Consider the following 25,116-nt stretch of genomic DNA (forward strand, 5'->3'; position numbering starts at 1 on the left):
TTTCATTCGGGAGTTTAACGACCATCTAAGTCTTCCTCTGAAACCTTTCAAGGAGGATCGAAAACGGTTCAAAGACGTGACATTATGATGGAGGAGTGTTACAGCTGTGAAGGGCATCGCCGGGGTCCGGGGCCCCGTTTTGGCTGTTGGGCTGTTTGTCAAATATGTGCACCAGTTTGAATCGGCAGCAATCAGGCGGACTCGACGCGAGCGGGTCCGCGAGAGCATCTGCTGGCACAGCGGGCAGCGATATGTGATAAACGCCGATTTCACCCTCCGTTGGATCGAGCTGGCGATGATAGCCACCTCTCCCCCGCTCATCCATCCTATTAAACCCTCATTATTCATTTACCTCCAGCCTCGACCGCCTGACATGCATGGAATGAGTGTGCATGAAACAAAAACACACACACACACACACACACACACCAGTAAAAGTGTTTTATTCTCCTGTTTCATCTAAAGCGGTCAAGGACACACACCGCTATCTCATTCAGGCAGTATCGAGACTTCTAAAATGTTTTTTCTTTCTCAAAATTCTCACATTTTGTTGCACACACACACACACACACACACACACACACACACACACACACACACACTCGCACGGTTTCTCTGTGTATAGTGAAGCAGCGCGCTGGCAAGGAGCTTAATTCTATCAGGCTGCGAGCTGGACAGCCGTAATTACATTTGTGACACAAATCCTGCCTCTCAAATTGAGCATTTTTATTCCAGAGCGCCCCCCCTCCTCCCCCTCCCTTTTCTCTCTTCTCTCTATTTATAACCCCTTATATTCCCCATAAATCCCACTTCCTCTCAGAAAGTCAATTTAGGACTTAAAAAGGCAGCGACGCTCCGCTTACTCTCCCAGCGCGCTCAGTTTCACTCCCCCCCCCCCTTTTTTCTCCCTCTTCCTCCCGCTCTACTTCGGAGCTTTGAAGCCTCTGAAATGACGTCTTAAGCACCGAGTGCCGAGAAAGTCATCCCTACAGGAAAGTTTCAGACTGGGGGAAAAAAAATAAAAAAAATTGTCTGCTTGCTACCTGTCTGTAACTTCTGTGAGTGCTTGTCGCTGTTTCATTAGGATACAAAACTGGGAAGGTGTCGTTGCATTTTCAGTTTGTTTTTTTCTTCTTCTTCACCACTCTTGTTCACCTCTCCGTCACTCCCCCCCCCCCCGCTGAATCAGCTGTGGCCTTCATCACTCCCCTCTCTTCCTGTCTGGAGTCGGAGGCCATACCTGAGTACAGTGTGATGGCAGTTCATTTATTCCCCTCCTCTCTCTCTCTTGCTTATGCATGAGCCTGTCAGTTCCCACGGTGCTGCTCCTCAGACGTCCCCTTAAACCTCCACCTCCTTCGTTGTTTCCTTTCTCCACCTTTATGTTGCTCCTATAGGACTCCAGCTTTCTCCTCATTTCTGTCAAGCCTGTTTCTCACCTTCCCTCCTCTGTTTCCACCCCTCTCTCTCTCTATCTCTCTCTTTTCCTAGCTTTATATTCTAGTTTTTTGTGGGGGTTTTTTGTTCCTTTTTGTTTTTTTTATTCCAAAAAGCTTTATCCGGTAGGTGGGAATATGTGTGATTGCTCAGGTTGAAATCAGGCTGATGAAGTCAATATGTCAATGTCTTTTTCTGTATTATTTACAAGTTTTAAATTTGAGTGAATGCACGTGTTTCTTTTATAAATTTAAATATATATTTCCTCATTCCAAGAAACCACCGAAAAATCAGTAATCCTTGTCCATTCCGGACTCCATAAGATTTAATACTTAATTAGTTTTCTTTAATCTTTAATCCTGCTTTAATACATACAAAGTACTTTCATTTTTACAGTGTTCTTTTATAGTTTTAGACACTTTATTTGCAGTATTCCGTGCTGTTTTCCTCATATGTTAAGATAAAATACAATCAGCCCAAACCAAACACAAATAGGAAGAAGTAGAAAAAGTACAAAATAGTTTAAATAAATGGATAAATAGTGTGAAAGAGGCCGATTAAATGCTGCCATAAACTTTGGATGGTCTTGATTATTTTGGTTCAGAAGACTCAATGCACAGCTTTACACTGGATCCGCCCTAATCTGGCACAAATGGACCGATGGACTCGTTCCAGTTTACCCTCCCGCAATTCTTCTGAAATGTCTCCTTCTCCCTCTCCTGCAGTGAACCTGATGCTCTGTTTCAGGCAGCATTCATACTTAAAGGTTTGATGCCAATGCCCTTTAAATAAGGAAATATTAATGCAGTAGATGATAATGTTTTGTAAGCAGTGGGGGAAATTTAGCTAAAAGCTTATGATCTCAATATCCAGAGTCTCTTAAAATCATTCTGTCTCATTTTATCAGTGGCAGCACGTCTCATTTTGGAGGCAAAGTTCCCTCCTCCTCCATCACTTAGGCCTCCCCTGCCTTCCCTTCTCCCTCTCATCCTGTTAAACATCAGTGCACCTCATCGCTCACGATCCCTCCCACCCTCTCTCTTCCTCTCCCCCGTCTCTTTTGTTTCCACAGAGCCGTCAGCCGGCGGAGCGCTGGGCCCGACCCTGGGCCTCTGGAAGTCCAGCTCCCTGGAGAGTCTCCAGACGGCCGTGTCGGAGGCCAAGCAGAGTCGCAACAAAGCCCAGGTGCCCTTCCACCGGCCGCGGCCTCACATGGTGCGTGGGCGCGGGTGCAACCAGAGCTTCCGCACAGCCATCGACAAGTCCTACGACGGGCCCTCTGAAGATGGTGAGACTTCCACTGTCGCTGTGTCAAAAGATTCTTTCCGAGACAGTCTATTTTTTTTATTTTTTTTATTATTTTTAAAAAAAAAATTGGACCCTGAACATCCCTCAGGCTTAACAACACACTGGCACTCAAGAAGAGCCAGAGGCCTGCCAAGGGACGGTGCTTAGCCCGAGTACCTTAATGAAATGCTACATGATTTTATCCACTCAGCAATTTAGGAAGAGCAACTTTTTTTTTATCTTAGAGCAGCATATTTTTTTAATGCTCTACGTTGTGAACCCACAGACAGACACGCCGGATGTCGTGTGTGTGCGTGTGCGTGTGTGTGTGTGTGTGTGTGTGATGATTACTGTGAAAATGATCCTCCGCGTTAGCTGGGATGAGTGAGTCCATGCAGAATGTTGACTAATGATGTTTGGAGGAATCCGGAGTGTGAAAAATGACCCGTCTGCAGTCGCATTAGAGGAGAAGTCTCACTTCGACAGCGTTTGGCGCTGAATGACAATTACACAAGTTGGTTTTTCTGCCTTCAGCGGGTCACACAAATCTGTCTTCTGATACTTTAAAATCCAAATGAAGCCAACGAATGAGAATCATTTTTTTAACGCCTGTTGGACCCACTTGTGTTTTTCTTGAGTCGGCTTTTCCCATGCAGGGGGAAATTTAATTTAGAGAAGCGGATATGAGCGCCGCTAGAACTCATCCAGGTGTAGAGACTTGCCTCTGGCCGGCGCCCTGTTCTGGGAGGAAGTGCTGCCTATTAGAGGACTAACTAGCTTACTGAACAGGCTCCTTTTAACAGCACAGTGAAACGCACACGCACACACCGAATGAAACGATAAAACCGCAACCTCTGCCCTCCGCCCCCCCTCTCTCCGCAGACGACGACCTGTCGGACCGGAGCTCCGGTTTTGAAACGCCCGTCAGCAGCTCCTCTCGCCAGGGCCTCGACGCAGACGACGGGAAGAAGAAGAAGAAAACCAAAGGGAAGAAGAAGGAGAAAAAGAGCAAAGGGAAGAAGAAAGCTGACGATTCTGTGGACGACCCGGAGAAGAAGACCAAAAAGAAAGGATTCGGCCTCTTAAGGTAGGAGTCCTTTAATACTTTAACCTCTTTAAAAGTCATCCGTCATGAGTCCGCACCTTTCTTCTTCAAAAACGACATATGTGGGCTTCCTTTTGGTTTTAAACTTTCCAGCATCAAGGTGACTCTTTTAAATAAATAAATTAAGCAAAAAGCCGCTCCAAAGACTGGATATTGAAAAGGTCACCTGATAACAAGACAAATGTGAGATAAAACCGAGCAGGTAATGAGGCTTGTGTTGCATCACTACACCCCCGAGGTCTTCCTGGAGCATCAACAGAGCAGTGATTACCTTTGTTTTTGTGTTCAAGCCGAACAGATTTTCACAGGAGAGTTGGTTATTTTACTTTGGCGCCGACCGCTCAGGTGAAGGAAGTAAAGGAAACAAAATATCCAATATGAATCCCTCCTGTATACACTAGAATTTAGGGCTTATGTTGGAAATCGATGGAAAAACAACTGCCCTACTTTCCCCTGGTTAAGTTTCAACCAATCAGCCGCTGAGCCCCGCAGGATTATGGGATATTGGATTATTGGCTATGAACACAACCTTCGCTGTAATGGAGGGTATCCATTATCTCTCAATCCAAGCAAAGTCCCACCGACACAGTCCCAATCCCCCCCCAACCCTCCCCCCGATCCGCTTGTCGCCCCTTTATCAACGCGTCCCCATCGTGATTGCGGCGGTCCAATCCTCCAACGGCGACCCCCTTATCTATTGGCAGTGACACGGTGTGGTCAGTGTATCACTGCACTTCCAACACTTGAGATTCAATTAGGCTGTGGGCGAGAGATAGCGCCGGCCCTACCGATGGCAGATAAAGAATCCAATCGGCCACAGTGTCGGGGGCAGTAATGGAAGAGATGTTCACATGGTTAGGCCCGTAGTGGAGGAGAAGGACGGGGATGAAGGACACGCACAGAGGAGCAGAGGAGCGTCCGAGGAAAGGCGCGTGAGAGAGATTGTGGTTGAGTATGAAACCGGCCCAGAATCCAGTCCTAATCTAGCGCTACGTTTCCACAGTAAAATTAACTTCATCGTTCCATTTATTACAAACATCAAGCCTCTGCTGTGCCTCTGCAGAGGACTGTGTAGGAGCTGACGCTGCTAGCTGTGTGACAGATTGTGTTTATGTGTTTGGGAGGTAATCTCTGCATCTATACTCCACAAGCATACAGACCCATTTCCTGTTTGTTCTCAGTGTCTATGTTGGAGCTGGGATTTTACTCTTCCTTTTAAATCCATACTCTCTTTAAGGGCTGAATCTGACCGATTTTTTTAATTATCGATTCATCCGCCCATTATTTCCTTGATTAATTGTTTGGTCGATAAAATGTCAGAAAGTAGTTACACCTGCAGTGTGCACTTTCCAAGGGCATGAGGTGACGTCTTCAAATGGTTCGTTCATCCGACCAACAGTCCAAAAGTCCATTTATTATCATGTAAGATAAAGAAAAAGCGTCACATTCAAAAAAGCATGAAACTGGCAAATGTTTGGCTTTTTGGTAAAAAAACAACAACTATTGAAACCATTACTCGCTAACCAAATTAGTAATTTTCTTTCGAACGACTAATCGTTGCAGCTCTACACGCTTTTGTTCAGGCCTACTCTTATTTTGAAAGGGTTACTTTCTTGTACAATGATCAAAGACACTTTCCTCCCTTCATTCAAAGACTGATGTTTCAGTCACAGAGAATGTGAAACTTGATATTTGGGCATTGCAGTAGTTTTGTGCATGGCAGCTGCTCTGCAAGTGATCCAGACTGTACATAAATGTGAATAATGCAGATTTCTCATAATCCTATGTGAAGTGCATTGATGAAAATTAACTTGATACAATGTTTATTATTATATTTAAAGCCTATTTTTATAACTTAAAGCGTGAACAACCTAACGAAGAACTAACTAAAGAAGTTGAAAACACAGCCGTAGTCTTTAATCCCATTCATGCCTCTATGCACCTTTTGACACAAATATGAATGCTGGAATATTTATACATGTATTTACACACACACACACACACGCACACACACACACACACACACACACACACACACACACACACACACACACCTCCCCTTTCTTGTTTGCTAACTCATCCTTTTGAATTGGCAACAATAGTCATGAAACACTTAAACCCAGCCCACTGAGGCTGAGTGCTTTTCTCCCTCAACAATAGAACGGAGTCTTGTATAAAAAGCTTCCAGATTGTTGCACCACACACTCGCCCTCTCTCTCTCTCTCTCTCTCTCTCTCTCTCTCTCTCTCTCTCTCCCTGGCCTTTATCTGGCCGTCTTGATCGTTATTGAACTTGAAATATGACTTAATTAGCTGGAGTATTGCGCGGTTCAATCTAATTGCTGGCTCTCAAATGTTATTTTACTCCAATGGCAGCATTAGGGAAAAGGGCAAATTATAAACATATGACCTCAATTTACCTCCGCGGTGAAAGTGTGCGCAACAGCAGCTAGCACAACAAAATGTTGGAAGCGGGCCCTGTCCTTTTTTTCGGCGGCCATAAATATTTAGTTTAGCCGCGCCAGTGTTTGAGGAACGAGTTGTTTTTGGCGGCGGCGTAGCGCAAACAGCTGGGTGTAAGGTGACCTCCGGAGATCACGTTTGCTATGGCAACATTTGTCGGTTTTTTTCCTCCCTAAATCCATACGTGATACCTTTCTATGTGAAGTGCATCACTTCCACAGCTGGTGTGAGTCTGCCATCGTTTGACATTATTACACCTGCTGGCATAACGGGAGTGCTTCAATTAAAGGTCAACAGTTGGGGATTGGTAAGGGTGACGTATGTATTTAAAAAGGTCAAAGGTGCTGACAAACACACTGCTGTTTAGTCCAAGTGATATTAAACATGGCACACTTATACAAATGACTGTAATTGTGCCTAGTGGAGGCCTTTACACACACAGCGGGTGACACAAAATAGGAAATACTCACCTGCGAAAGTGGTACATTTAAGGATTTTATTGTGAAAGGTAAGAACGGAAGGAGTGGATCTGGCCTGCGCTGGCTTTGTCGAGATTGAAAAGAGTAATAAAGTTTGCCGTCTTGGTTTTGACCAAAGAGACTTAGTGTTGTTTCATAAAAATGATGAAACGATACTCAACCAGTTCAGCACAACGTGATTTTTTTTTTTAAATTCATAGTGGGAAAGCTCAGAAAAATCGACCTCATTTGGCAATTTTTCTGCATTATGATGCCATTCTGTAGAGTGCCCTGATTTATAGTAGAAATTGCTCTTAATTCAAATTTGAATTGTATTCAATATTGTCGTCTATTGACTTTTAGTGGTATTGCATCATGATGGTTTGCTTATATTGTTGTGTCTTAAGTACAGTTTTCTATGTTTTGTGGAACATTGACACACTATGAGGTAGTTCATTTTTGTTATATGCTTGTAAAGACTCTGTTCTTTAATAATGTTTTATTAGTTAAACAATGAATTGATCATAGATGGAAAATAAAATGGATTATTTGATTTAATGTGAAATGTGAAAATGCTCACATTGCTATTGGTTTAAAACATTTAAATAATAGTGCTCATGGTGGTTTTTAAAAGTCCTCAAAGTGCTGAGAAAAGTATGATATTGGAATTCAAATTAGGCAAACTCTATCTGCTGACGAAGATCACGTGATTTGACTGAAACCCTCTGATTGGCGAGCTGCTTCATCCGTGCTCGTCTCTCACTCGGTTTCATCAGCGGCCCGTCGGAGCGTCCCCCGTCTGCTAAATAAGCCCGGACAAATGGCGGCGCCCTTCAGACCTTCCCTCCGCAGAGGGTGACCGCCCGCCTCGGGTGAAGTCTCTGCCTTTTTAACGTAGCCTCGGGGGGGCGCTGCGACCCGCCGACAGTGGAACTCACTTCACTGCTGCTCTCTCTCTCTCTCATCCACGCAGAACAAAGAGGATAACCTGGTCAGGGGTTCAGACGTCTTGATCAAACAAGGAAGTTGAGAGTACGCTTTCTCAATTTAATAAAACAAACATTATGATTCCATGCAGAAAGTGGAGGGTTTTCTCTCAAGTTTCTCATCCTCGGGAAGTTGATCTCGGCATTAATTCTGCTGTGCACAGCTCATGCTTGAGCTCACACTTGGTCCTGTGCGAGGATTAGACTTATTATAGTGCGATTCCAAACCGAGTTAATCAGGAGGTCAGGGTTTGACGGATATAGCTTGTGACTAACATCCTCTGAGAGTGTCGCTCCAGCGTGACTCCATCTCCATCCCATTCTGGAACCCACCAGCCCTGCTGTGGCGCTGACACCACCCGTCTGTCCCCGACCGTCCCGTCAGTCACTCAGGATCAACGTTTAGTTGTCGCCAAGTCTCCCAGTGACATCGCAGCACCACCGCCACCACCCCTCCGTTAAATTAAAGGACATGAAAGCCGCCCCCCCCCCCCCCTTTTTTTTTTTTTGATGCTCTGTTTACAAATCCGCATACAACACGATATATATATATATATATCCCCTCGCCACCGATCCTCTGTTGGCGGCGCCGAAGCAATCCGACAGCCAAGCAAGCCAATTAGCGCCGTCCGTTCCGCTCTCGTCCTATCGCGGAGCAGCAGGATGTGCAGGGTGGAGAGGTAGTCACTGGTGGGCTGTGCTCTGCAGAAGAAAAAAAACCCAAAGCCTTGTTGTCACACCGCGAGATGTTTTGGGATGGATTACCGCTGTCATTTGCACACTCCTCGCTCCCTTTTTTTCCTTGGGCACTTGCTCCCTTCCTCTTTTAGCTTCACGATGAGCCCCCCCCCCCCTCCCCCTTCCTCGTTTCCTGACCTCAATCATCTCTCTTATTCCTTGAATGAACCCATTGATTTACTGATCTGCGTTAGACAAAGATGAGCTCTGAAGTCCCACTTGAGTTCACACAAGTTGGTGATTATCTATGATTAAGAGTGCTAATATGAGCTGTGAGGTCCCAGAGACCTCCTGCCAATTAAACAAGAACGAGGCGCGATGTTCCCCGGATTCCTTCAGCGTGAGGTTTTCTGTCGTCGGGGGCTCTCTTTTCTTTGTCTGCGCAGGAACGGCCCTGGAAAAGATTGACAATATGAGAAAATGCGTGATTGTGACTTTGAACACCAGCAAGGAAAGGAAAGGAAAGGTGAGGAAGGGAAGGACGGATGTAGTTCCCCCGGGTTGTCAAAAGTGTTCCCCGAAATCCCTGTGACATGTTTGTGCGGGCGTCTTAGCCGTGACTCTAATCTGTGACGGGGCTAATTTGGAGGTGCATTACCTAATCCCACCGTCGGTTAACGCGCTGCAGGTGGATTTCTTTGATCCGCCGTGTCATCTGGCATTTAAGGGATCCGTTAGCTGCGCTGATGTGGAAAATCAGAGCCGGAGTCTTCAAGAGAGTATTTATTAATGTTGGTATTCTCTTTTGTAAAATATGCATAAGGCCATACATTTTGCACATTATCGCTCTCTCTCTCTCTCACTTCATCTCCATTCATGTCTTTATCTTCGCATTAATAATACATGCCCAAACCACAAATCACTTTCCTTGCAACACTTGGCACGTACGGGGGCCACGCGGCCCGCGGCTCGCTAATCAGGGCCGCGTTAAATACACCTTCACAGGGAAGGTAAAGCATCACAGACCCCGTTTCATGTACTTGTACGTGATGGTCGGAGGTTGGAATGATGAAATGGAGACGGCAATCATGCAAATCCCTCAGAGGGTTAATGTCACCTCCCTTTTTTCTTCGCTCTAACCTGCAATTAGAGGAAAAGGAGAGTTGCTTTTATCTGTGCGTGCATTTCCTCAAACTGCATCATTGTTATTTGAAGCCATTATGGCTCTCAAAGTTTATCCGTTATTATAATTCCTAACTTGTTCTTTTCCCATCAAACCTCTCAACCCCAGAAATGTGCTTTGACATTGAAGTAGTGTTAACAGCACCCACTGAGAGGAAGTAGTCTTAAAATGCTCTTTTCATAATTCAGATTTGTGCACAATTTGCTCCCCGCGACACTCCCGCCGCCCTAAATATAAAAAACTGCCAAGTATTCTCCCAGTCGTTGGGAAATGAGCTTCCGCATAGCAGAAAAAACCGCCTCCTTCAACCCTCTATTGAGGCATAATTCTAATTTACAACTTCGCCGTGGAGGCAAAAACAGTCGCGGGCGCTATCGCCGACGGCAGCCGCCGGGAAAAACAAATTAACTTTTTTTTTTTTTTTTTTTCCTCCCTCCAATCCGGCGCGATGGCCAGCTTCCCTGAAAATGATGTGCGGGTTTATTGGTGTTGATGCGAGCTGTCAGTCAAATATCAGAGGGATGGGGGAATTGACAGCGGAGATGATGAGGAAATCCTCATGCATATATATCAGCTGATAAAGGGGCAGTCACAACATTCCTCCCCCTCCCCTCCCTTCTCTCTCCCTCTCTACATCACTCACGCCTCCCCCCCATCCTTGAAATCATCCCCTTCTCTTCTCACCCTGAAAAGGCCCTTGATGTTCCTCGTCTTTCATGCCATGGCTACACCTGCCTCCCTTTCCTCCTCTTCCGCCACACCATTTGGCTCTGAGCGCTCACTTATTTTACAGCGGGGATGCCGAATCGCTCCTCCGCATTTTTCCGGACCGTGACGTGACTCCGCCGGAGCTGCGAAACAGAATTAATTACTTTATTCATAGGCTTCAAACAAACTTGTGTACCTCCAGCCCTCCAGACTTCACCAGGAAGTTATGGAGGTCTATACTGTCCAATCATACGCTCTCTTGTCTAACTTCTTTAGCCAGCCACATCATCTATTACACAGGGATGTGAGGAGCAATCTTCAGGAACGGTAATCACTCGCTAATGTCCTCTAGAGTTTTTCCAGTAGCTGTCACATTTTTCAAACGGCACGGAACTCATTTAGAATTGTTTTTTTTTTCTTCTTTTTTTTCATTTCCAACCGGTAACGTCTGCGCCTCATCCAGCTGAGGAACACGATACCCACATTTTGTGCAGTGAATTATTTTCCCCATAATAAGCTAATTATCAAATGAGACGGTTTGAGCCGGGACTCCCATTTGCGTCGATCAGTCTCCCGATCCATCAGCTCCGATCGAGTTATGACGTTTTTCGGATTGATCCCGAGGCGCAGACACATTCGTATCGTCCAGACGGCCCATCACTCACCGGCCAATTAAAGGTCTTCATGTGGCCACAGGAAACAGTCATGACCAATTAGCATTTGATCTCATACATACTCGGCGGGGCGCCAGGAAGCGATTACACCTCCGATGGCGGCCGTGTTCCCGTACAGTCATCTTCACGTCGCGTGTGATGGATGGGCTTCCTCTGTCATTTAATGTCTAATGGCACACACATGCAAGAGAGCAGACACACACACACACACACACACATTCTCATGCATCTCCCACCAAAACACACACACACACACAGAGAGCGTGACCTCGGCTTCTTCCAGACGGAGAAGGTTAAGTGTTTCTTGTCCGAGGATGTGTGGAGGGGCCCCCGAGAAGCCAAGAGTCTAACCTTTCCCAGTCTGCCAATGGCTCTCATCTGGAGCCGCACTGACCTGGCCTCCCCCCGCCAGCTGGGAGAACAGAATTTTTTTTTAAAAAAGGTTTAGGGTATGAAAATACTTTATCCTGCTCGATCCTAACCTATCCACCATGCATTAAAAATGCACGTATGCAAATTAATTAATTAATAATGTCGACGAATTTACCCTTTTTAAATAGGAAATCTTCCCCAAGTCACACCAACCAAACAGCTTCCAGGCTTTTGGTTATGTGTGTGTGTGTGTGTGTGTGTGTGTGTGTGTGTGTGTGTGTGTGTGTGTGTGTGTGTGTGTGTGTGTGTGTGTGTGTGTGTGTGTGTGTGTGTGTGTGTGTGTGTGTGTGTGTGTGTGTGTGTGTGTGTGTGTGTGTGTGTGTGTGTGTGTGTGTGTGTGTGTGTGTGTGTGTGTGCTCAGTGGTCTCGTTTAAATATTAATGCCCTCCCTGACAGAAGTGGGCGCAGAAGAGGAAAGACGAGACAAATTGCCGGTGGCGAGAGATTTTTGCATGCTTGTTGCTGAAATATGACACAAAATGGGGATGCAAACAATTAAAGGGAGGCCCATATTTCAGCAGGCGGCCCCCGGACGGCACAACAGAACCCTCTCTCACCCCATTTGCTCTTTCTCTCTCTTTCCTCCCTGCTCCACTCCTCTGTTCTCCTTCCCTCTCTATCACTTGTCTTTTTTTTCTCCACTTTATCTCCCCTTTCATGTCTCTGTCTTCTCTTTCTCTACTACTTTTTTCTCCCTTCCTCCTCTCTTCCCTTTTTCTTCTTTCTTCTTCTATCATTCAGCCACACACCTTGTTCTCCCTTTCTCCAACTCTCTCCTTCCTGCCTCCTTCTCTTTTCCTCTTCTTCCTTTTCCCTTTACCTCCTTCTTTTCCTATTTCCTTTTCCTGGCACCCTCCCCCCTCCTTTTTCCTCTCTTCCCTCCACCCCTCTCTCTTTTGTCAGACTGGAGTACCAGTACTTGGGGGACTGGCCAGGCGTTGATTAAGAAGAGCTTTCCATATCAGCTTTCTGTTCCCCTGAGAACAACCTGCTGTGCATTCATATCTGTGTGTCTGTCTGCCTCCATCTTTCCTCCTCCAGTTGTTTAAAAAAAAAAAAAAAAAAAAAAAAAAATCAAACTGATTCCTCCCCTTTTGACCTTTTATGTATTCGCAGCAGATCTTCTCATGCACTTGCTCCGTCCTTCTGCGGAATTAAATATGAAAATACGAACTAACGGATGAATCATCCACCCGCGTCTTCCTCCCTTAATTATTAATGCGTTCTAAGTGAAGCTCTTTTAACTACGATTAGCGCCGAGCAGATCTCTCACACTCTCCTCTCCTTCTTTCTTTCTTTCTTTTTTTTTTTTTTCCCCCAGTCCTATCGCTGCTTATATCCGCCATTAACAGGAGCTGATTCGGGCCAAATTGCGGGTGTGAGACACAAAGAGCATCATGGACAGGAAGTCTGAAAAATAGATTTTAATTATGCCCAGTGGGGGGGGAAACTCCAGACCTGCTGGCTGTTTTCATTATCGAACAGAGGGCGGGGAGATGCCAGGATTGGCTGACATGCGCTGTCAATCAAAGCTCTCAGCGACCCGGCTTGACCTTGTTGTTGTTTTCGGGGGTTGACAGTCTACTTGTAGCCTGATCCTCGGTTCCACCAGGAAACCACGCCGTTTTTTTGTTTTTTTGTTTTTTTTAAAGAGCACTTGTTGTCTATTTTTGGCCTCCGGTGTCATTCTGTCTATTTTCGAGCCGGGGAATATTTTCCGACTCGTCTCACCGTGAAGTAGCGCCCGCGATGCCAGAACATGAGAAGGAGGCCCCGTGTTACATCACAGCTCTCTATAGTGTTAATCTCTCTCTCTCTCTCTCTCTCTCTCTCTCTCTCTGTCTGCTCCTCGGTTTGTTTTCTCTCTCTCACCCTCCCTCCATCCGTCTCCCTTTTTCCTCCCTCTTTCCTGCGAGAAGCCCCACCGAGATGTGAGCGCTCCTCTCCAAATACATACAGAGCAATCTAATTACCGCGATAACATTTCTGCTTGGCTGATTAACTGTTCTCCCCCGTGCCTCCGAACGCCGCCGCATCGCTTCTATATATTCCTAAGCTCCTTATTCCTCCCCAGCCGAGCTGCACTTTCACGGGAGCTTTGGCTCACCCATCCTTCTCTCCTCTCTTTCTCTCACTTTCTCTTTTACTTCCTCTCTTTTCTTCCTATTCTTCCCGTCTCCCGTTTATTCTCCAAGGCAGACGGTCTGTTGTAGCCAGCGCTCATTTAAATCATTTCTTGTTCTTTTTTTATCGTTTTTTTTTTGGGGGGGGTTTCACCCTCTCTGCTTCTTTTTGCCTCTCTATCTCACGTTCATTCATTCCCCAAAACAAATGGGATATTTTGCCAGTTTTCTCTCTTTTTCTTCTTCCGTTTCCATAAAACACATCGAGACTGTTGCAAGAAATCTCTGTGTTCCGCCTCTGCTGTGATTTAAGTCTGGAGCATCACACCATTAAGGCTTCTCCAATCATGTTTTTGTCTTTTATCACGTTAGAAATATTTTTAAAAATGGCAAATTTTACACCCCAAGGCTATGTTTCATGCTTTCCTCTCCTCGAGGACGTTACTATTTGCGTTAAAGTTAAGATCATGGCAGAAAAAAAAACATACAGCAGTTTCTCTAAAGGAATACAGGGGGGGGGTCAGGATGCACCCATGAATGTGTGGATGAGAGAAACTATACCAGCGTTTTAAAACAGAAGTGTGTTTTAGCCTCTTGACATCGGCTCTTTGTACGATTTGAGGATCACTTTTAAGATCTTTCTCATCACTTTTAAGGCATTTTTTTGTATGTAGCTTAAGATGCTAAACCAGCTATGTCGTTCTGTGTTTCACTTCCTCTCGAGCTTAAGTGTGTGTGTGTGTGTGTGTGTGTGTGTGTGTGTGTGTGTGTGTGTGTGTGTGTGTGTGTGTGTGTGTGTGTGTGTGTGTGTGTGTGTGTGTGTGTGTGTGTGTGTGTGTGTGTGTGTGTGTGTGTGTGTGTGCGCGCTCACCTCAAACACCGTACGCCAAGGTGTTCACGAGTTTCGTCAAGTCTGCGAGCATGTGAGCTCACACATACGATGCACACATGTCAATTAAATCCTGAAAACACGACTCCCTCCACACACACACACACACACACACACACACACACACACACACACACACACACACACGGTTTCAGACAGCGTTCTCGCATCCCTCGTTATGTCCCACCTTACCACCCACTGGTTCCACGCTGCAACCAGATAGGAAAAGCTTATTAAGGCGACGCACACTCAAACTCACACTGCTCAGAGTTGTTGTCACAATTGCCGTTTAAAAAAAGCAAATGCTACAAGAAGCGGAAAGACGTGATTTCCTGAAAGATGTCACGGCCTTTAGTCTGCAGAGATGAAACGCTGGGTTTCGTGTCTGCAGCCGTCTGATGCGGTTTGTTAAGAAAATGTTCCGTAATAGATAAGTTTGTTCTAACGGAGTGAGTTTGTCTGGAGGGGGGGGGGGGCTAATTGCACGGGTCAGGTTGGTGACTTCAGCACCCTGGCTGACTGTGATCTCCTTGTTGCATATAGAGCCTCATTAGAGCACAGCTAACTGAGCGCAGGGCACGCTCCCCCCACCCCTCCCCTACCCCACCCCTCTCCTAAAGTAATGAGAATGACGGTAGCTGTAGTAATTACAGTCAGTCCAGTTTCTTAGCAGCCGCTAAGAGAGCTTCCGGTACTACTGGCTGGCTGTCCAAAGCAGCAGTAGTTGAGCGGTATTCATCGTCCATGATCGCCGACTTCAGTTTCTCACAGGGAATTCGAGAGAGGAAGAGGAAGAGGAAAATTGAAGAAGAAAATTGATCAAATTAGTTCTTTTACACTTCCTTATGAATTTGAATTGTGCTTCAAAATGGCGCAATAAACTCTAAATCACCCATAAACAGTTATTTATCGTGACAAACATTACCAGCAGGGAACTCTCACTCCCAGAGTTCAATGCAAAAAACCAACACTCGTGTCCTCTCAGGATGAGGGGACGCCGGGGCGACGCCGGGCTAATGATGACAGCGACGCGCCAATAATGGTTCCCAGTAGCTCCAGTGGCAGTGGGGAGTGTATTAAATGGGACACCAGAGCGGGCCCGACTCACCCAGACCCCCTAATGAGCGTTTGATGGAGTGGGTTTGTAGGTAGATAATGCCAAGTTAATGAGATGTCCTACTCCTTGAGACTGTTTGCAGTTCCCCATAGAGTAACCGTGTGTGTGTGTGTGTGTGTGTGTGTGTGTGTGTGTGTGTGTGTGTGTGTGTGTGTGTGTGTGTGTGTGTGTGTGTGTGTGTGTGTGTGTGTGTGTGTGTGTGTGTGTGTGTGTGTGTGTGTGTGTGACCCATGTTGATGTATGCTGCTGTCGTGTGCGGCCGCTTACACCTGCATTGTGTGTCTAGATTGCTGTGTGTAGTTATTAAGGTGTTTGTGCATCCGCTTACCTCTCCACGGTTCTGTCATTTCTTTCTATTTTCTATTTTCTAATTCTTTTTTTTTTTTATCCAGCAAAGAAATCGGGCACTTGACAGGAAATTAACTGTCAGATTTCTGAAAGAGTGACAGAGCAGAAACTGTCCTCAGAAGAGACAGAAATTAATAAAGAACAGAGAGAGAGTAATGAAAAAAAAAGAATATAGACAGACCGAGAGAGAGAGAGAAGAGAGAAAGAAAGAGACGTCGTTAACAAACAGTTGGCTCACCGCAGTGGGAAAAAGATGGGAGTTTTTTTGCAAAGAAGAAGGGGATAAGATAATGGGAGAACGGGGGATAACCGCCTCCCTCATGGCAGGTACATGTCTCTAATTGGGAGTCCCACACCCATTCTGCATCCCCCTTCTCTTTCCTTCCATCTACTCCACAGACAATGCAGTGGGAAAAGGAGGCTTTCCTAATTAAGGCAGTTATAATGATGGGTCCAACTGTGGACCTCTGCCCCCTTTGAATGTTGATTAAGGTGCTCTGTGTGTGTGTGTGTGTGTGTGTGGGGGTGGGTGTGTTTGTGTGTGTGGGCGTGGTGAATCTACCAGGCATCTAAGCCAAGAAAAACCTTAGCTTTTTTTTGATAATCATATATATATATATATCTATTGACGCACACTAAGATAAATAGTGCAGATATTTCCTTTTTTATACATAACCGAACTCTATATGCTCATCAGGGAAGTAATTGGTAGTCTGTTTGCGTCTCCCGCCTAATGTGGGAGTGCGTGGAAAATCAAAATAGTTCCGAGAAGAGAGAGAATCTGTAGAAACAAAAAAGAAAAAAAAGCCGCTGAGGCAGCGCCCACACTGTTTCTTTTCTGCGGCGAGTGATCTCCAGGAAGCGAGGTGGAGAGACATCATGGCAACATGGGCTGAAGACGAAATACAAATGAAAGGAAGGATGTTAGAGATGACACATTTAAAGTTGATAAAAAATGGCTCAAAGATCAGGATGTAACTGTACTGGTTGTATTAAACTGTGCATATAGTCTGAGAAAATACAAATATAAAGTGACTATTAGCTGTTTTTAAAAAATAAAAAAGATGTCACCTCTCTGCGCCGTCTTCACAGCGAAACATAAGCAGTGTGAATATCTGCTCGGCTGTTAAAACACACAGGTATAAGTGAGGTGACTGGATTAGCTCATAAACAACACTAATTGGTTTGCAGCACTCGCGGCAGGTCGGCGTGGCCTCCCTGTCCAGCTCTCTCACCTCACCGCCGATTCTGATGCTTCTGGGCCGGGGGGAGCCGGCGGGGTTGCCATTCAGGCCACGTATCTGCCTGTAGCAGCAACGAGCGAGAGCCTCGCTGTTAATGAGATAAACACAGACATTAGATTGGCTCAGCAGGAGAGAGAGAGAGGAGAGAGAGAGACAAAAAATGAAGAAGTACGGTTGGTTGGGTGAGACGGAGGAGGCGAGAGAGAGAGAGAGAGAGAGGGTGAGAAAGACGATGTGAGAGATATAGAAGAATATTAAATATTTAGAGGAAAAGACTTGCTAAAAAAAATTTGAAAGTGTGAAGTGGAGCTTCATTAAAACTGGAACAAAGGTGACGAGTATATTTTTAAAAGAATAAGAGCTCAGGAATGATGATGATGATGATGATGGTCGTTATGGCAAAGTTGATAAGAAAAACATGGCACACTATTTTATTGGACAAAATGTTAAAATATTCATGCTCCATATGCAGTGAGACAACTAGACCCCTTTTTCATGCACACACACACACACACACACACACACACACACACACACACACACACACACACACACACACACACACACTTTGGTTAGTCAGTGCCTGCTGTGACATTATAACCATATCTATCATAGAGCAGGCAAAGCCACTAATGGACACACAGAAGTGAGAATGAGTTTTCCCAGCAGTGTGCATGTATGTTGAGGTGTGTGTGTGTGTGTGTGTGTGTGTGTGTGTGTGCGTGTGCGTGGTGGTCGCATGTTGTGTGAGCTAAAGAGCCACTTTCATCAAATCGTGCAAGCTCTGTTGCCTGAGTAAAGTTTTATTGTTTCAACTTAAAAGTCTGCAAAAAGATTCTCATTAATACTTCAAAATAAAAGCACATTTTTTTGCAGCCTCTGATGTTGTCTGCCTGAGGTTTTGAGATTATAAAGATGAGCAGGAAGCTCACATAATCTGAATACATTTTTGCCCTTGACAGAGCAGGTTGTTTAACACTTGTTGCATCGGTGTCTCTCCCTGTGTTGTGTCCAGGTTTGGTAAGAAGAAAGACGACAAGAGCAAAGATGCTGCCAAAGCGTCCAAGGGCAAACTGGAGGCCCTCAGTGAAGAGGAGCTGGACCGGAACCAGGACCAGCGGGGCAGGTATGAATCAGACCCGTGTGGAATGAGAAGAAGAATGCATGTTTTGGTATCGTCCCCGTGTCTTAACTGCCTCCTCTCCGACAGCTACGACCCGCGTTACGCCGAGGTCCGATCGGGCCACCTCACCCCGGACTCCGCCTCCTTCCCCGACGTGGAGGACGACGACAGCGACCCCAACTACGCCCGCATCAACAACTTCCGCCCGCCGCCCTCGCCGCAGCCGTTCGTCAGCCGCACGCCCTCCCCGGCGGCGCTGTCGGGGGGCCCAACTCGGCCAGGGCTTCCTCCGAGGAGCTGGACGGGCTCTACGCCAAGGTCATGAAGTCCAGACCCCCGGCGGCTGTGCAGAACCAGCATCAAACACAGGCAGACAGGTGAGGGAGGATTTACATCTCCTATACTCACGAGGACCCAACTGGTTCTCTCATGACATGACCTCACAAGTGTGTTTTAAACATGTGTGTGTGTGTGTGTGTGTGTGTGTGTGTGTGTGTGTAGTGTTTGCATCTGTATTTCTGTGTAGAGTTGTGCAGGTAGGTGTGTACACACAAGGTCACGGGCCACGGCCTCGACCTGCATGACTGAGGGAGTATTTGCATTCATGCCCATTCATGCCAAGCCGCGAAATGCATAAAACATGATTGCATGCTCCCACTGTAGAAACACCCTCATACACACACACACACACACACACACACACACACACACACACACACACACACACACACACGTATACAGTAATGCCATGCAAGATTTATGTAACGTCTGTTGTGATTATTTTGACAAAAAAAACTCTCTTAAAACATGATTTCTACTTGATACTTACATTTTTGCACAAAATTTATAGCAAGACTGTCAGTATAAAGTTATTGTATAAAAAGTCAGTTTTACTGCCAAGCATAAAATATGGAGATATAATAATGTTTTGCATGTTTTAACAATTTGCAAAGGGCGCAATTGTGTCCCTCCCAAACTATGGGATAGCCCGACGCTCCATAAATAGTGCATCCTCTCTACCCGTGTGAAATTCTACCGACTCACAACCACACAAAGAATACTTAACGGCGTCCAGGTGCAGAAAGAACACGTTGCTTAAAGCACAAGGTCGCCCTCCGCTCTGCCCTCTCTTCCTCGACGTGATGCTGTGTGAATTTAAAAAGCCACCAGCTGCATGCTAGTCTGTTCACACTCTGCACCGTAATGTGTTAGGGCAGAGGCAATCACCAGTGGCTCAGCTCTGGATACAAATAGGGATGCAGAATGGAGTCACTCGGGACGACCCAAGGTGTTCACGCATGCCACGCCATGAATAATATATATGAATATGTAATAGAAAAAGGTCCAGGGCAGCGACATATTTTTGTTTTCTTCAACTTAGGAGACAAAACTCACTTATTTATATTTAGTGCAAATCCGTTCATTTGAGTGTCGCTCATCAGAGCCGTCATTCATTCCCACATTATGTATTATTCCTGCTGAAGTTTTTAAAACCTCCGGGTTTAACGCGCAGCCGTTTTTGTTCAAAAAACTGAGAAAATCTAGGGAGGATTCTAATGCAAATTTATCATTTCCCGTGTGAAATAATACAGGCCACATTAAAACTTCCGTCATTCTAAAACTCTCTGACAGAAATTACTATTGACTTGCAAATCAAAAAACTAAGCCCAAGACACCCAATCTCATCCAGGAAAAAAAAAAAAAAAGAGGATACAGAGAGAGGGGTTTGGACGTGGAAAGGAGACAGATGGGAATGGAAAGAAGTGACAGAAGGAGGGACGGACGTAAAAGTAAAAAAAAAAAGGGAAGGGGGAATAGAGTGTAGAGAAGGAGCCAGAATGGAGAGGGGAGTAAAACGCGTCAGATAGGCCGATTCAATTCGAGAGGGAGGAAGTGACAGAGGAGTGGATGCAGACAAAAGAGGAGGAGGGATAATTAGCCACAGTCTAGCAGCCTGACAGATCTGTTAGACCACTTTAGCTCTCATCCACTAGTGGTGGGTACTTCATTACCAGCCTGTTTTCTCCCCCTCTCCCCCCTCTCTCTCTCTCTGTCTCTCTTACACTCTCTGTGTGTCACTCGTCCGTTCTCCCTCCTCCCTTATTTCGCTCATAATGCATGTTAGCTAGTCTTTAGCATTAGCATGATGGATGAGGAGCATGCGTTTGGCTTGTTAGCTCTGCATGTGAGTCTCTAGAGATGGGGGGAAAAAAAACTGCAGAAATTGTGCCCGCCAAAATAAAAGGTGTGTTCAATATTTAAATATAGCCGGCCATGTTGGATGACCTCAGATGTATTCCATGGTCACCTCCCTCACCCAGGCTCACACATGGCTAGACTATTTCCATTCCCCCCCCACACCACCTGCGGCTTGGACGAGTGCGCTCATTCACAAAGTCGGCACATCCGTTTAAACACACACACACACACACACACACACACACACACACACACACACACACACACGGAGCCCGCCGCAACGTTGGAACCCCCGGCGCCTTTCATTCACACAGACACACACACGGTCAGAAATAGATGCACACACACACAAAACCACCCACCTGTAATGCGCCTGCAAGGAAGCCCTGTGTAACCTAGCAACAATGCTGTGTGTGGTCCGCTAGTTTTATACCACTGCCCTGAAATCATAGGTGTAAGATTACTTACTGTGTGTGTGTGTGTGTGTGTGTGTATGTATTTAGAGTATATGCATGAGTGCAAAGCCTGCCTCTCACTACACAAAGCAGTCTTTGATAGCTGCATGCAAAACTTTTATTGTTTCCAAGGGAACAACATATCTGGTTTCTCTCATCTTCTACTGTTTTATTGATGCTGAGGAGGAAAGTGCTCATTATACAAGAGGGACACCCTTAATGTAATGTTTTCGGAGGTAAACGTGCATGCCTCGCACGCGTCCACTATGTTTGCTTAGTTTTGCCAACTGAGACATATTATTGCCCCTCCCCCCTTCCCTGTCTCGGCCCAGAACGGCGGACTCCGGCGCTGTCTCCCTAATTTACTGTCGGACATTTTCATTAGGGCCCTCAATGGCAGGTGTGTGCCGTGATGGGCGTCACATTTGATTAGCGCGGCGCTACAGGCTGACCTGTGGAGGAGGGAAAAAAAAGGTTAGCTATGCTTGTCAAATTTTATTAGCCGCGAGGCACTCTTAGTGGCTGGAGCAAGAAAAACAGGGAAGATGAGATGAAAGAGGAGGGAGGATGAAAAAGAGAGAGAGAGAGAGAGTGAGGCCAAAGCAGAGAGATGTAAAGACTTTTTCTCTCTCTCAGGAGAGAGGTGCACACCAAATAATAAAATAAAAAAAACACACACCATTGTGCTAAGAAAAGGAAGATGAAGGTGAGCTTGTAAGCTAAGACAAGTAGATGACACATCAGTGAGCGTGCTCCCACATTCCTACCACGCGGCGCCAGAATTACACGCCTTTAGGTTCACCTGACACTGTGACAACGTCCAAATCCAAAATCACTCCAGACAGGCCTCGACTAATTGTTGAAATGTTTTTTTCGTAAGAAGCTACAAGCTCTTTTTAGATGTAGATTTCTTTGCCTCCTTTTTTTACAAATCCTTAATGTTGTTGGGTGTTTTTTTTCTCTCTCTCTCTCTCTCTCTCCGCCATTTTGGTGCAACACTGAAGACACGTTTTATTTTTATTCCCCTATAGAGAGGAAAGACAGGAAGCAGACAGCCTGCGAAAGCTGACGTTATATAAGGAGACTTCCCATTAGAGCAGATGCAGAAATTCACTGTTCCTGCAAACAGAAAAATGCATCGACTTGTTTTCTTCTGTGGATTTAGTTGTCAGGCAACACCTGCCTGAGGAAGAGCTCAAAGAGAAAAATATGTTGTTCCCTCGAAAACAACACATCATTAGCGCAGACTGCACATTAAGTCAGTGTCTCCTCCGCCTTTAAAGCGTCTTTCATTGGCGCTCTATCTGAGCAATTTTCCTTTTCTTTTTTTTTTTTTTTTTTTTTTTATTCAAGCAGCCCCCAGCTTTTCTTTTTGTTCATGGTCAGAGCCGACGGGGTTTCTGGAAGCTGGTGTTAGATTGTGAGTTAATCAAGTTTCATTTTTATGGCGGTGCACTTAACAGAACACAGATACATGATGAGTAATGTGTCTGTTCTGTTGCATGCCAGTGAAAACAGTTGTGTCTCTGGAGAAAGTTTGGGTTATTTCGGGGCTTTTTACTGGCAGTTGCATTATGGGAAGTGTAGGATGCAGTGTTTTTTGGTGCCACACAAGCCCTTCCTAAAGCCTAAAACTACAGAGCTATACAGTGAGACTCAAACTATCTGATATAGTATAAGAAGTACATTTCTTTATTTGGAGGGGACATTAGAAAAGTCTTTGTTTTCCCATCACTTCCTGTTTGGAACTCGACCGAATTTCTGTCCGACTGGACTCCCGATGCCTCAACAGGACACCCAACATTGACCGTGCACTTTGATGTGTGCTTCCCTCCAAGAATAAACTTCCTGCCTGGGCCTTTTTCTCTTCCCCCCGGCGTGTTGTGTTCAAATCAGCTGGCCGCAGCAAGAAGAAGTCGCCAAAGCAGCCTGCGGCGGGCGCACGCTACCTAATTAGTCTGCCCCCACACCGGCTACCACCACGGGATAGCTGCACCCCTCTCTCACTTTCATACAGCAGACGTTTTTTTTGTTCCCCTGCTCTTCTCCAAGTTCCCATCCCAGCGTCGTTTTTGTCGCTGTTTGGTTTTGCTCTCATTCTGTCTTCTGACGCGTCTTTCATTTCCTTCCCCTCAGCCTCCATCTTCCTCCTCCTCCTCCTCCTCCTCCTCAGGATCAACCTGCATACTCAGACACTCTGAAATATGGATGAAATATGAGGCTTGAAGGGAAAACACGTCCGACTTAAGTGGCAGCAATTTCCGCGCCTGAGCTAATATAGCAAAATAAGACCTTATTGATGTATTGATCCGTTGTGGTCTATTTACACGTCAGACACTCAGAGTAATACCCCCCCCCCCCCCCCCCCCATACATCACATATAGACACAGAAAATCAGAAGATCCTTTAACAGTCTAACTTGTGACAAGCAGTCTCGCATCCCACTGTCCTATTGAGAAAGATCAGTAAAGCTTCAATCTGTTGTGTTTACGCTAGCGGCCTCAGGTTCTGTGACAGGCAATCAGCAGCGGTTATTAGCTGCTGATGACAACAGGGGAGCATACCTGTCTCCCTCACACACACACACACACACACACACACACACACACACACACACACACACACACACACACACACACACATAGGACAGGACAAATGTGTGTGCCTGTACAGACGCAAACACACTCTTTTTCTGTCACTGTTCCGAAAGCAGCCTGCCTGCCTCGACTGTCAACCCATCAAACTTCGACTCAACAAACCTCAACTCCCCCCCCCCCCCCCCACTCTAATGTTTTATCCAGAATCAGCCTCCGTCTTCAGCTATTAATATGATAATATTTGGCGTTGTCAGTGATGGAGGCCGCGGCATAATGAGATAATTACGGTGTTGTTTCGTTGGGAGAGCGACACGCACGCTCAATCAAAATGGCAGCACTAATTACGGGGCCCAGGGATTGGCTAATGGGTTCGCTATGAAGAGGGGTAGGGTAAAAAAAAGAAGAAAAAAAAAGCAACAACTCAACGATGCTCCGTTCTTCCGTTCTCTGAGGGTCTGTTTGTTTGTTTGTTTGTGCGTGGAGCCGAGGGTGAGTGAGAGTAATAAAAAGCAAGTAATAAGTGGAAAAATTAATAAAACAAGAGATTAAGTGTGAATATCTTAACAGCAACGTTGTCTGCAGGATGCAGGGGGACTGAAACACAGACCGCTATTGATTAGCTGCACGTTAAAGCAGCAACAATTGGCAAAAACTCCAGATTTCCATCTTTAATAAAGAAGAAGCTTTTGTGCTTCACGGCAACAAGGAAGCTTCCGGGAAGTTTATCTCCTCGTGGCTGCAGGATTCCAACTCCGTGTCCTGCAGTGAAGCGACACTCACACATCTATAACAGAGCGTTTTGCATATCAACATAATGGCACAGGAGTGCGTATGACTCAGCCTCCTGTCTCCTCTGAGCTGCATTAAATCTGGATACGTACTGTCACGGCGTGTCCCACACACTGCAATACAAGGATTAACTACACACACACACACACACACACACACACACACACACACAGGCACACAAACGCAGAAAAATGCACCCTTTCCGTCTTCTTCACAAACACACACACACACATTTTCTAATTAAAGGCAGGGTCACAAGAGAGACTTAAACATGTAGGCTATGTACTCCACTAATGAGCCTCTCTATCTGCTCTGTGTCTCTCGCCCTCACGCTCTCTCTCTCTTTCTCTCCGTTACGGTCAATATCTGCCTGGGGGGGTCAGGTCATTAGAATGTACAGCACAACGTTTAACCGTCGGACAAAGGCCTTCCTCCTGTTCAGCTGTTACAGGTGTTTTGAGTTTTGAACAGATGCAGAGGAAAGGGTGGAAAGTTAGCTTTTTTGTTGTTGTTGTTGTTGAATATTTTTCATACAGCGTTTATTATCTCCAGAGGATGGAATAGCGAGCGGGCGGCATATCAGTGTCAATACGAGATACCTTTTTCCAGTGCAGCCGGTAAACACAGATAAACGACAGCGCCGCGGCGTACGTTGGCGAGCACATCCTGAAGGAGTGTGTGTGTGTGTGTGTGCACATCCTGAAGGAGTGTGTGTGTGTGTGTGTGTGTGTGTGTGTGTGTGTGTGTGTGTGTGTGTGTGTGTACAAACCTTTGTTCCTGTGCACACGGCTCTCAGGTGTGTGTAGCTTATCTAGCATTAAG

At 45.8% G+C, this 25,116-nt stretch overlaps 1 protein-coding gene across 1 annotated transcript in view; it reads left to right on the forward strand.

Moving 5' to 3' along the window:
- Positions 1-25,116, forward strand: part of pard3ba (par-3 family cell polarity regulator beta a) — a 123,762-nt gene that overhangs the window by 71,200 nt on the left and 27,446 nt on the right. Inside the window, 5 exon segments of the mRNA XM_054624052.1 lie at positions 2,510-2,725; positions 3,607-3,811; positions 18,147-18,257; positions 18,342-18,516; positions 18,519-18,631. Of these exon segments, the coding sequence (XP_054480027.1) occupies positions 2,510-2,725; positions 3,607-3,811; positions 18,147-18,257; positions 18,342-18,516; positions 18,519-18,631 (820 nt within the window).

Source organism: Anoplopoma fimbria, chromosome 22 (genome assembly GCF_027596085.1).
Source record: "Anoplopoma fimbria isolate UVic2021 breed Golden Eagle Sablefish chromosome 22, Afim_UVic_2022, whole genome shotgun sequence".
NCBI classification, from domain to species: domain Eukaryota; kingdom Metazoa; phylum Chordata; class Actinopteri; order Perciformes; family Anoplopomatidae; genus Anoplopoma; species Anoplopoma fimbria.